Source organism: Rhinatrema bivittatum, chromosome 3, assembly GCF_901001135.1.
Source record: "Rhinatrema bivittatum chromosome 3, aRhiBiv1.1, whole genome shotgun sequence".
In the NCBI taxonomy this organism is placed as follows: domain Eukaryota; kingdom Metazoa; phylum Chordata; class Amphibia; order Gymnophiona; family Rhinatrematidae; genus Rhinatrema; species Rhinatrema bivittatum.
Window position 1 is genome coordinate 87,115,929 of NC_042617.1, and position 12,301 is coordinate 87,128,229.

At 46.8% G+C, this 12,301-nt stretch overlaps 1 protein-coding gene across 2 annotated transcripts; it reads right to left on the reverse strand.

Annotated features, from left to right (window-relative positions):
• Positions 1-1,199: 1,199 nt before the first annotated feature.
• On the reverse strand, positions 1,200-6,864 carry LOC115086933 (probable G-protein coupled receptor 75). 2 transcript variants are annotated; one of them, XM_029593430.1, is made up of 2 exons: positions 6,722-6,864; positions 1,200-4,278 (listed from the first exon to the last, which is right to left on the reverse strand). In XM_029593430.1, exon 2 carries the CDS (start codon positions 4,153-4,155, stop codon positions 2,539-2,541), a length of 1,617 nt encoding a protein of 538 aa, XP_029449290.1. In that variant the 5' UTR covers positions 4,156-4,278; positions 6,722-6,864; the 3' UTR covers positions 1,200-2,538. The 2 variants fall into 2 exon arrangements, with proteins under 2 accessions (XP_029449290.1, XP_029449289.1); XM_029593429.1 differs by lacking the exon at positions 6,722-6,864 and adding an exon at positions 4,826-4,961.
• Between the last annotated feature and the right edge of the window lie 5,437 nt (positions 6,865-12,301).

Sequence of the window (12,301 nt, forward strand, 5' to 3'; positions counted from 1 at the left end):
GGAAACTGATAAGCATGGGGTAACCTACACAGCGCAGCAGATACATCCATAAGCTTACTGGGCAGACTGGATGAACCATTTGCTTCTCTTCTGTCGTCATTTCTATGTTTCTGTGTTAAAGAGCGGTGAATGCGCTTTGAATATTGACCTCACCATGCAGGTTTTACTTAAACCGTTTAGATAGCAGAAGACTCATAACTGTTGCAATCTGAACAAACTTCAGTCATAAAACTACCAAACAGACAGACCTATATTAAAAAGCTGGCTGCTGATTGGGGGAAGCTGTGTCAAGCTGAGCCGATCAGCCTGCAGCTCTTCCATTATAGTCTAAAACCATACTGTCTTTGTGCTGCAGCAATGCCTCAGTGTAAAATGGTTTCAGTGCTGGATCACAAAAAGCTCAGCTTCGACTGAGTTCTAACTTTTAGTGTAGTGGAAATAACATCAGTTGAAAAGCAAAAAGGAACAGGAAGGTCTCTTGCTTTGCCTCAGCATTAACTTCCTATGAAAGCCTTGAATTTAGCGCAGAATATGCCACTGGCATTGCCTTAATAAAACAGCACTGGACAAACAAGTCATTTTCCTTAAAAATCCAAACAATATAGCTTGAGATTAAGTTGAAAATGTTTAATATTATATAAAGAAAGGTGGAAAAAAGAACAGCAGTTTCCATTGCTATCACTTTTCCTATTAATTTTCAAAGTATAAGTAATTTTCATCACTACTTGAAAATGGGGCCTAAAAAGGGAATGTGCACTCAAAAATGATTGGGGGGGTTTTGTTTTAGTTTTTTGTTTTTTTTTTCCCATTTTTGTTATTTTTTGTTTTGTTTCTTTTTAGTGCACATTAAATTTTGCACTGGGCACTAATTTCCAATTAGTGTGCACTATTTCAATTTAATGCACACTATGACAGTAACTTTCAAATGGACACGCACATGGACGCACCAATTTTATAACATGCGTGCGTTTATGAGCGCATGTTATAAAACAGGCTACCTGCGCGCAGGTAGGTGCAAATCCCGTTTCGAGCGCATAAGGGGGGGCGGATTTTAGTAGGTACACGCGGTGATGCAATAGGCCTATTTCCCAGTTCCCATCCAGTTCGCCCCAGTAAAGGAGCAGACTTCTTAAACCCCCTACCTAACTTCCCTCCCTTTTTTTTTTACCCTACTAGCCCTGACCCCTAAACCCCCGCTGACTACCCTTTTCTTTTTTTAAATTTAACTATTCACACGCTGTCCATAGCAGAAGCAAGTTACACGGTTGTGGGATCCCGGCACGTGCTAGGGCGTGTAACTGACTTCATGGGTGCGGTCCCAGCCCGCCCATGCCCCACCCCCATCCCACTCCTTTTTCGCCAAACCTTTTTTATCAGCCTACTGGGAGATATGTGCATGACTGCAGGCCTCTTAAAATCCACACAACCCGCGAGCGCCGCCCAGTCGCGCGCAGTATCTCCGGATTTGCCGCGCGTAGGGCTTTTAAAATTCGCCCTTATTTCAATATAGTGTGCACTATTTTGATTTAATGCATAGTTAATACTTTTTTAGTGCACACTAATCACAGCAAAACAAAAAAACAATGAATGAACACCCCAGACTTTTATATAAAAGCACAGAGAAAAATAAACACAACACTGCACATGCAGCATTGTTTATAAAATAATTGTTAATAAAATAATTAAACTTAGGGGCAATTGTCTTTGCAGTAAAATATTGCAATATTCACATATAGTAACTTAATACATATAACTAGGCTTTGAAGTTATGGCAGAAGTCAAAGGTTAATCATGATATGGTGTGACAATTATGTACAATGCCTGTAAGCAGACATTGGTAACATTTTAATTGCAATGCAAATTCCCTTTGACAGTATTTTCCTCCTCGCATGAAATGGTGCGACCTTCCCAAATATAAGCGCAAGGAAGCCTAGATCTTGCTGACAAGAACCATCTATGGGAAATCAAGGTTTAACCTTTTCCACAGCCAAGAGATCCAGAAATCTTCAGTCCCTAATCAGCACACTGTACAACCTTAGCATCCACCTCACTGCAAAGTCTTACTGCTGTGAATCTGGGAAAAATAAATACAGTTACTATTTCATCTGACAAATCATAATGCTGAGAAAGAGTCTGGACTGGTTTCGGTTACAGTTTATGCTGTGCCACAGAACAGGATCAAGGACAAACATTTTCCTGCACCTAATCAAACTTTTCAACAGAAGATGTAGGCATACAAAATATAATCGTGTGAATATACAGTTAATGAACAAATATCTGAAATAATGTGCCCCCCCCCCCCCTTTATTTCTGTGCAGTTTAGATTAAGAAAATACCACAATGGAAATATTCTTGAAGGTTTGACTCGATACCAGTGAGTGGCAATGATTGTATAGAAATTAAGTTGGCAGCCTACCAAGTGTAAATAATAAAAAGATTGAACACTGTACCTTTGTGATTAGGGAAAACAAGTATTATTAAACATGAAAGAGAAAACCAGGTGGATTGTTGTCAACAGCTCAGGTGGCATCTATCATGTTAAACAGAGGGAACTGGGATCGGTTTAGCTGAGGTGCTGTCATAGTCCTGCATTAACTCATTAGTAGTGTGATAGTGCATAGAAATATATGATTTTGCAAATCCAAAAGTAGAGTTTACTGGCTGCAAGCTATTTGGAGTACTGACTTCCTGCGATGGGCTACTATTATAGATACTGTAATAAGGTTCTACACGGGTATTAATGGGAGTGGAACTGCTCTGTGCATACTGCTGCTGTCCAGCCGACCCTTTGGGACTCAGAATGCTCTCTTTAGAATGACTTGGACCACAAGCTTGGTCCACAAACTTTTTCTGAGGTTTTGGAGACAACATGTAAGCAGAATTGGTTTCATGATGGGATGACTTATTTCTGTTGACTTCCAGACTGCCTTTGCCCATGGCTCTCAGTCTAGTCTTCTGTTTGCAGCAAAGGAAACCCAAGGCTACGTACTGGATGCACCAAAGGACTCGCCTTCTAAGACCAGCACTGTTACGGGAATAGATGAAAGGGTTTAAACCAGATTTGAAAAATATCAGGGTAAATCCACAGAGTTCGAACTGGTACAGGATGAAGCTGCTATTGCTTGTAAGAACATCCTGCACTAAGGAGATTCCAAGAGGAAGGCAGCAAACTAGAACTGAGAGGACAATCACCACGCAGGTTACTACAGCTTTGGAGTCCTTGGCAGTGGAAAGATTGACGGCAGATACCAGCTGTAGTCTGCTGACTGGCACTGGCACCTGGCTTAGTGTTTTGGTATAGGCATGAGTCTGGATGTGCTGCAACTTGTTGTAGTTCTGGTTTCTGTACAGTGCAGGGACAGTGCACTGAACTCCATCCACTCCAGAGCCAATGAAAGGCTGTGGTCTGGAAGTATCTACCGTAATAATGGGACATTTTCTCACTTGAGCATTTTTCCTTAGTGTTTGGGCTATCATAATATAAGAGACTGACACCACTGCCACACAGAAGGTGAAGTCAATCACATACAAGTAGAGTATGATTTTCCCCTCGCCACTTATCAAGCTGTACATAGGGAGGCAAATTCTGGACTTGCGTGTTCTCAGGGTAGCCAAAGTTGCCAAAGTAAAACTTGTAATCCACAAAAACACAGTGAGCATGAGGGTGCAAGGGAAAGACGCTGTCCTATTGGGCTGCTGGCCCAGGACCATCCGCAGCCTGTGCAGGGCTATCACAGCCACAGTTTTGAGGGACATGATGATAAATCCAGAGCTGGTGAGATGGAAAGTAAAACAGAAAGCCTCCGGGACATTACTGCCAATGTCAAAGAACAAGACGAAGGCGAACATAGGCGCAGTGATACAGCAAATGAAGAGGTCACAGAAAGACAAGTTGAGAATCATAAAGTCGAAATTGGTCCTGAATTTCCTGAAGGCTGGATCAAAAAAAGACAAGAAGACAATCAGGTTCCCGTAAGAGCCCAAGCAGAAGATAATGACCAGCAGGAAAGAGCAGGTGACCAGGGTGGCTGTGTGGATGATCTCCTGGATGTCCCTCAGTGTCCCGTTTTCCGTCTGGAACAAGGAGGAACTACTGTTCAGATAACTGTGGTGATTTTGGGCTTCAAAGTCTGTCATCGTCTCTGTAAGGTTCATCTTTAAGCGAAAAAAAAACCAAAATAGGTTTACCCCACGCTGAGATCCATGCAAGAGGCTCAATACATCATGGCTGGTTGCTTTTTGTTTTGGCTGTCAAGATGGTTCCACGGCCGCTGAAGCCTGTACATAACAGAAAGAAACAGAGAGAAACAGCTGTGATCGCATGACTGAAAGAGCTGCAGTAAAGGCAAGGGGAAGAAGCTGTGCGGTGCGAAATCACACCCAGAACTGCTCTGGTAGCAAGCATGTTATCTAGATCCAATAGGATCAACGGCAGAAAAAAAAGCAATGTACTAGGCATCAGCAGCCGTCGCCAGCACAGAGAGCAGCAGCAGCAGCAGCAGCTCGGTACCGTGTCGGCATCGTCACGCGCCCCCCACCCCCCTCTCTGCCTTTGCCCTTCCAGAGAGAGAGAGAGAGAGTGGGGGGGGAGCCCGGGAGGGAGCTGCAAAGAACTGGCCGAGTCTAAAGGGGAGAACCCACGTCCCCACCCCCGACCTCGCCGTCTTCCAATCCTCTGCAATTCTTCCCCTCCCGCTCTCCTAGTTACTCCCGCATAACGCCCCCCACCCCCACTTCAACTACACTACTGCTCCCCTGCACTCCTCTCACCCAGCATCTCTCTCCCCCCCATCCCTCCCCTCCCTCCACCGCCACTTCTCCACACCTTCACACCTCCGGCCTCGAGGTCGCCAAGTTTTCAGTCTCCTCTGAGGGCGATGAATCTTGCGCCGGCCCCACTGTCACCCTCCACACTCCTCCTTCGGTTTCATAACATTTCCCTCCCATCAGGAGCCTTTCCCCATCACCGCGTCCTGCCGAAAGAGCCCCCCCCCCCCACCTCCCCACCTCCCCGGAGCTGTGCCCTGCTCTCCGCCTCAGGAAGGCGCTCCCCCTCCCCAGGAGCTGTGCCCTGCTCTCCGCCTCAGGAAGGAGCTCCCCCTCCCCAGGAGCTGTGCCCTGCTCTCCGCCTCAGGAAGGTGCTCCCTCCTCCCCAAGAGCTGTGCCCTGCTCTCCGCCTCAGGAAGGCGCTCCCCCTCCCCAGGAGCTGTGCCCTGCTCTCCGCCTCAGGAAGGTGCTCCCCCCTCCCCAGGAGCTGTGCCCTGCTCTCCGCCTCAGGAAGGTGCTCCCCCCCTCCCCAGGAGCTGTGCCCTGCTCTCCGCCTCAGGAAGGTGCTCCCCCCTCCCCAGGAGCTGTGCCCTGCTCTCCGCCTCAGGAAGGCGCTCCCCCCTCCCCAAGAGCTGTGCCCTGCTCTCCGCCTCAGGAAGGCGCTCCCCCCTCCCCAAGAGCTGTGCCCTGCTCTCCGCCTCAGGAAGGCGCTCCCCCCTCCCCAGGAGCTGTGCCCTGCTCTCCGCCTCAGGAAGGAGCTCCCCCTCCCCAAGAGCTGTGCCCTGCTCTCCGCCTCAGGAAGGAGCTCCCCCTCCCCAAGAGCTGTGCCCTGCTCTCCGCCTCAGGAAGGTGCTCCCCCCTCCCCAAGAGCTGTGCCCTGCTCTCCGCCTCAGGAAGGAGCTCCCCCCCTCCCCAGGAGCTGTGCCCTGCTCTCCGCCTCAGGAAGGAGCTCCCCCTCCCCAGGAGCTGTGCCCTGCTCTCCGCCTCAGGAAGGAGCTCCCCCTCCCCAGGAGCTGTGCCCTGCTCTCCGCCTCAGGAAGGTGCTCCCCCCTCCCCAAGAGCTGTGCCCTGCTCTCCGCCTCAGGAAGGCGCTCCCCCTCCCCAGGAGCTGTGCCCTGCTCTCCGCCTCAAGAAGGAGCTCCCCCTCCCCAGGAGCTGTGCCCTGCTCTCCGCCTCAGGAAGGAGCTCCCCCCCCCCAGGAGCTGTGCCCTGCTCTCCGCCTCAGGAAGGCGCCCCCCCTCCCCAGGAGCTGTGCCCTGCTCTCCGCCTCAGGAAGGAGCTCCCCCTCCCCAAGAGCTGTGCCCTGCTCTCCGCCTCAGGAAGGAGCTCCCCCTCCCCAAGAGCTGTGCCCTGCTCTCCGCCTCAGGAAGGAGCTCCCCCTCCCCAGGAGCTGTGCCCTGCTCTCCGCCTCAGGAAAGCGCTCTGCCTTGTTCGCCCCCGGCTCTCCCTTCTGCAGTTCTTCTGCGCTATCTGCGGTCTGGAGGCGGGAGGGGGAAATCCCTCTGTGAAGGGGGTGGGGGGGGGGGGTGTACCACCAGCTCCTGGGAGCCCTCAGGAGCCAGAGCTGCCTGCAGACATCAGACGGCCTCGGCTTCTGCCTCTCACAATCTGCTTGCGCGCCTTTTTTTATCGCAGTCAGGCTTTCTCACAAAATGTCCTCACAGCGGAGAGGATCTGCTGCTCTGCAATTCAGTGACAATGGCAGCGTTTCCCCCGCCACCCCCCACTCACTGCAATTCAGTGCCTGTGCCTCCCCCTCCTCACCATCACCAGCAGGAAGGAGTTCATTTCCTTTCCTTTTTTTCTTATCAGGTGTGGGCGTGGGGAGGATGGAGACTTTTTTTTTTTTCCCCAGCTGTCAATGGCTGAGGCAGACGCGTGGCGCAGCGCCCTGACTGTCCGTCCGTCCGTCCGTCCGTCCGCTGGGCGGCAGCTCGGCGCCCCTGCCGCTTACCGCGGGCTCCTCCGCTTCCCTCAGCTGCGTCCCGTGTCTCTTCCCGTGCTGGCAAAAGCGGCGGCTGCTGCAGTCATCATCGACGTGCCTCGCCGCAATCCATCTCCTTTCCAACTGCGGGAGAGCCGCTGTCATCATCACCATCCCCTCAGCCACCCACCTCCACCCCCTCTCCGGGAAATCCCACTGTTCCGTCCCTGCCGGCGCGAGTTGCATCGGTGCCCTGGCACCCGGCTGACTGAAAAATGTGCCATCCGCCAAGACGCAGGCCTGATTGGGAGGGGGAAGGGGGGCTGCAGTGTAGCAGCGACAGAGGAGAGAGATGCGGAGGAGGAAGAGTGACGGGGCGAGGAGGGGGTAGGAATGTGCGTAGGGGAGGCAGCCTGAAGAGGGCGAGGAGGGAGCGGAGGAAGAAGAGTCGGGGGGGGGGGGGGAGGAGGGGAGTGGCGGCCCGTGAAGGGCGAGGAGAAAAGCAGGAAAGGCACCCGCAGAGAGAGGGGTGAAAGAGCGGGAGTGCTGGATGAGTTCGGAGGAGCCAGCGCTGGGAGGTGTGAAGGAAGAGGAGAGCTAGGGTAGAGACGGGGGACCATGTAGGGAAAGATGGAGGGAAATTTGTAAGAGGCTGAGAAGGGTCAGCATCAACTTTTGCACTCTGTATCACACCGCTGGCACAGGAGATGCAGCTAGGACAGCAGTTGATCTCTACTCCTGCAGAAAAAGATACTCCCTCCCCCTCCCTGCCAACCTCCTATTCACTGGTAGGGCAAGATGTTTCTAAATAAATACAGAGATCTGCACTTGCGGTGGCCAAGAGCACAAAACTCAGCTGCTGCCCTTGACCTCCTCCCCCTACTTTTATTTGAAAGCGGAATCCCAACTGCTAGAAGTTGGGACCCCTGTAGTGAGGAACAATAGTAGGAGGAACACAGGCCAAGGGTTGGGGGAGGCTAGGACAATTAGCATAGCAAGCACAGGTGGTTACAAATAGGTAAGGTGGGAAGAGGCAGAAAATGGCATGGGTAGACAAATGGCAACAGAAGGAGACAGAGGAAACAGCAGTTTCTTTTCTAGAGGGACAGCTGGGAATCCTGCTTGTTTCATGAAGTATAAGGGCACCAAGGCACTGATTATAAGGAATGAGGAGTATGATGATCCCAGTATAGTACCAACATGGAGATCTCAAGAACAGGGTGCAAACCTGATTCAGAACAGGGGAAATAATGTTAATGTTAATACATAAAATCTATTTATACATAACATTCAAAATCATATAATCATGCAGTACAAATAAAACCTCTATTCTAAAGTTCCAGAAACCTTCGATCTGTTGTCAGTTCATTGATATATATATATTTTTTTTATTTGTGACCGAAAATGCAGTGCTAAATAACCAGGAAACTGGGCCATGTGAATCGGATGAATAGCAACTGGCTATCCAGTGCACTGGATGGCCTATAAAGTAATAGCTCTCATTAAGAAAAACTAAAACGACCTAGGATAAGGTGATTTTATATGTAACACATACCTTTATGGAACTAGAGCAGACATGCAATATAGACTGGACAAAAGGTGTTTTTTCAATTGCCACCTGAAGTTACAGTTTCACTACATGGCATTAGAACCTGTGGAGCAGTAAAGGAATAAAGAAAAAGCAAGAGTCTCAGAACAGAAAGAAGAGAGAGATCAGAAAGCAAGGCATAGGACAGCGAGAGACCAGATAGAGATGCAGACAGAAGAGGAATGGTGAGGGACCTGGGACAGATCCAGCCAGACACAGAGCAGTGAGGAGCCAGACAGAGGTGCAGACTGATGAAGAGCAGTGAGGGACCTGAGAGAGATCCAGAGAAATGAGGAGTAGCTTGGATATAAAGGCAGCACAGAGGGCCTCCGCTGGCCCAGAGATCAAGTGGACTACTGGACTGCCAGCAACTGAGAATATGAGGATGTTGTGTGTATGCTCAAACACACACAAGAGATTCACCATACAGTGGAGCAGCAGGGGACTAGATAGAGATATAGGATACAGCAGGGACACAGCATAGTAATGAAAAGTGGATATGTGGTGGTGCAGAGGGATCTCCACTGGCCCAGAGGTCAAGTGGAGTACAGGAACAGAGAATGTGAGTATGTTTGGTGTGTTTGCGCACATGCTTAACAGATTCACAAGACAGCAGAATGGCAAGGGACTAGAGGAGAGATGCAGGCTCCAGCAAAGACCCAACATGGTGATCAAAACCTAGTTAAGACAACATGGCATGGCTCTCCTATCTCCAAACATAGTGATCGCAACTTGCTAGGTAGCGGCGCAATGGGTCCCCCCCTGCAGGCATTCTGATCAGGTAAACTACAGGAATAGAGAACATAAGTATGGAGAGTGTATTTGTGCACGCACACACACACAGGCTGGTAAGAGATGGATACTTCTAAGATCATTGTCCTCTTTTTGAAAGAAAAATGCTGAGAGCACCATTTCAATGGCTAAAATTTTATAAACAAGGGTAAGTATATCTATTTGTTTAATTTAGGAGCAAAGTCATACAACCATGTTTAATTTAGGAGCAAAGTCATACAACCATGCTACTGAAGCATACCGATCATACTTAGCATACTACAAAAAACATATTCACAACACAAAAAAGACTTCTACTCAAAAAAAATAAATTCCAACACAACCCAAGAATGCTCTTCAATATCATACACTGCCTAACCAAATCCTCCAATGACCAAACATCACCAACCTCAAAGCTCTCAAGCAATGACTTTGCAAACTTCTTTAATGAAAAAATCAAAAACCTCATAAGCAACATCCTCAACAACAACGCCCAAGACCCAAAAATACAAATCAAACAATAAACTGGACCAATTTTTATACAGCATCATCACTGGAAATAGAAAATATCATAAAAAAAAATGAATCCAGCTAAACACCCTATCGATAACATACCCATAGAAACAATCAAAGCCATCGAACCATCAATTACTAAAACATTAACTGACATCATGAACCTATCCCTCACAGAAGGTAACTACCCCGACTGCCTAAAATCAGCAATTATCAAACCCATACTGAAAAAGAACAACCTGGATCCAGAAAACCCACTAAACTACCGACCCATATCCAACCTACCATTCATTGCCAAAATTATTGAAAAAAATCGTCCACTCCCAACTAAGTGATCACCTGAAAATGAACAATATCCTACTTCCCATGCAATTCGGCTTCAGGAAACTAAACACCAAATCACTACTCCTATCATTAAACGACACCATGCTCAAAGGATTTGACAAAGGCCCACAGCTACCTTCTAGTCCTACTAGATCTATCAGCAGCCTTCGACACTGTAAACCATTCAATTTTGATTGAACGTTTATCCGAAATCGGTGTTGTAAAAGAAAAAACCCTCCAATGGTTCTTATCCTATCTATCACAAAGGACCTACCAAGTGTCAATCAATGACACCCTCTCAAAGAAAATAAATCTTGACACTGGAGTTCCCCAAGGCTCCGCACTATCAGTGACACTCTTCAACATTTATCTTCTCCCGATATGCCATTTCCTCTCAAACCTTTAACTTCATATATGCTGATGACATCCAAATACTTATCCCAATACACAACTCTCTGGAAGACACCTACAAGAAAACTGCCAACTACCTCACCAAAATAAAGACCCTACTAACTGACATGAGACTTATCCTAAACATTGATAAGACAGAAATAATCATGCTGGATAGAAAGAATAACCCTACGCATATACCAACACTCAACATAACGAATCAAAAGTCAGAAATCTCCCGTCACCCATGCCCGCAACTTAGGAGTAAAAATTGACAAGGAACTATCATTCAAGAACCACATCTCCGCAAAAATCAAAGACAGATATCACAACCTCCTAACCCTACGACACCTAAAACCTTTCCTTTCCTCCAACGACTTCAGAACAGTCCTCCAACTACTCATCTTCTCCAACCTGGATTACTGCAACTCCCTGCTTTTCAACTTACCTCTCATCACCATCCGACTGCTCCAAATCCTCCAAAATACAGCCTCCAGAATACTCACAGAACGAAAAAATATGATCACATTACTCCGACTCTCATATCACTACACTGGCTCCCAATAAAATACAGGATAGACTAAAAAATACTATTCATAATACACAAAATAATATATGAAAAACAAACAAATTGGCTAAGTGCATCCATAAAACTCCACTCACCAAACCGAAATCTCTGTTCAGCTAACAAAGGTCTATTAAAAATTCCACCAGCTCGTCACAAACTTACCTCAACTCGGAAGAGAGCCATATCCCTAGGAAGCTCCGAACTATGGAACTCCCTCCCAACTGAACTGAGAACACAACATAACATAAAACCTTCAAAAAAGAACTAAAAACTTGGATGTTCACCAAAGCCTACCAAAACAACCTATGACTCTATACTTCATCCTCCCTCACTATCAGTCCTCAAAAACATGCAGACCCAATCCAAAACACGTATTATAACCTGCACAATTTACAACCAAACTATGCTTATAATGAATAAGATAACTATATTAACAAGCATATGAATTTAACAAGCGTAAGAATTTTTGAACATTGTTAAACGTCGAAACTTTGTAAACCGTTGTGATGGCGAAACCGAATGACAGTATATAAAACTCAATAAATAAATAAAAATACAGGCATTATTAGTGGACTAGCAGCATGTGGAATGGGCATGGCAACGAGCCAGGATTAGTAAAGCAGATAATCTGAATTTGCTAATAGGGATAGTGCATTGTTAGGAAGATGTTTTAGATATACAAAGGCAGGCAAATGAATGGGCTCCCCAGTAATAACAAACTGCACCTTTTTATAAAAGATCTAACTAGTAGCAAATTCACCAGTTAGGGATTGCTGGAAGAATCTGATAACAAGCATCAGGGGGGTTTGTAGTTAGAGGGAGAGAGGGGTTGTAGGTATATGTGTATAAGCAGATATATAACTAATATATGCTGCATGCAAAATTTATATAGCTAGGATGAGATATATTTAATTAACTTTTTGCTAAGCTTGCCTACAAGAATACACTTGCCTACAAGAGTATACAAGAGTATACAGTACAAGAAAATAATAGCTCAATTACACTTTGCTAAACTTGAGGAGAAAGTTCCTTTGATGTTAAATTATAATCTAAAGGGCAATGTAAGAAAACATGTGTAGTTCTGAAATTTCTGGAGTTTGATTTAATTTATAATATTAACCATCTTTCAATGAGATAACAGATTAATTCAAGGATGATTTCATTGACAGAGCCAGCTACCATCTCCTTTCAGAAAAACTGGACAGGCAGGAAGTCAGCACTTGTGAAAACAAAAAGCTGAGGATAAGCAATTCTCAGTTTTGGGATGTCCAGGAATGTTAAAAGTTGGGGAAGCTCATGATATGCATTGGGAGACTAGAAATGGCTCTTTGTCAAACAATAGTGGGACCAGAGTAATGCAGTGGTTTAATATATTCACATCTTTACTAGCTTCTGTAAAACTGGCTTGGAAATTGTATTGGATATGCTGTATGGATACAAGAGCCAAAAGCCAACT

Coding starts and splice junctions, on each gene's coding strand:
- LOC115086933 (XM_029593430.1), bottom strand. CDS start 4,155: ATGAACCTTACAGAGACGATGACAGACTTTGAAGCCCAAAATCACCAC.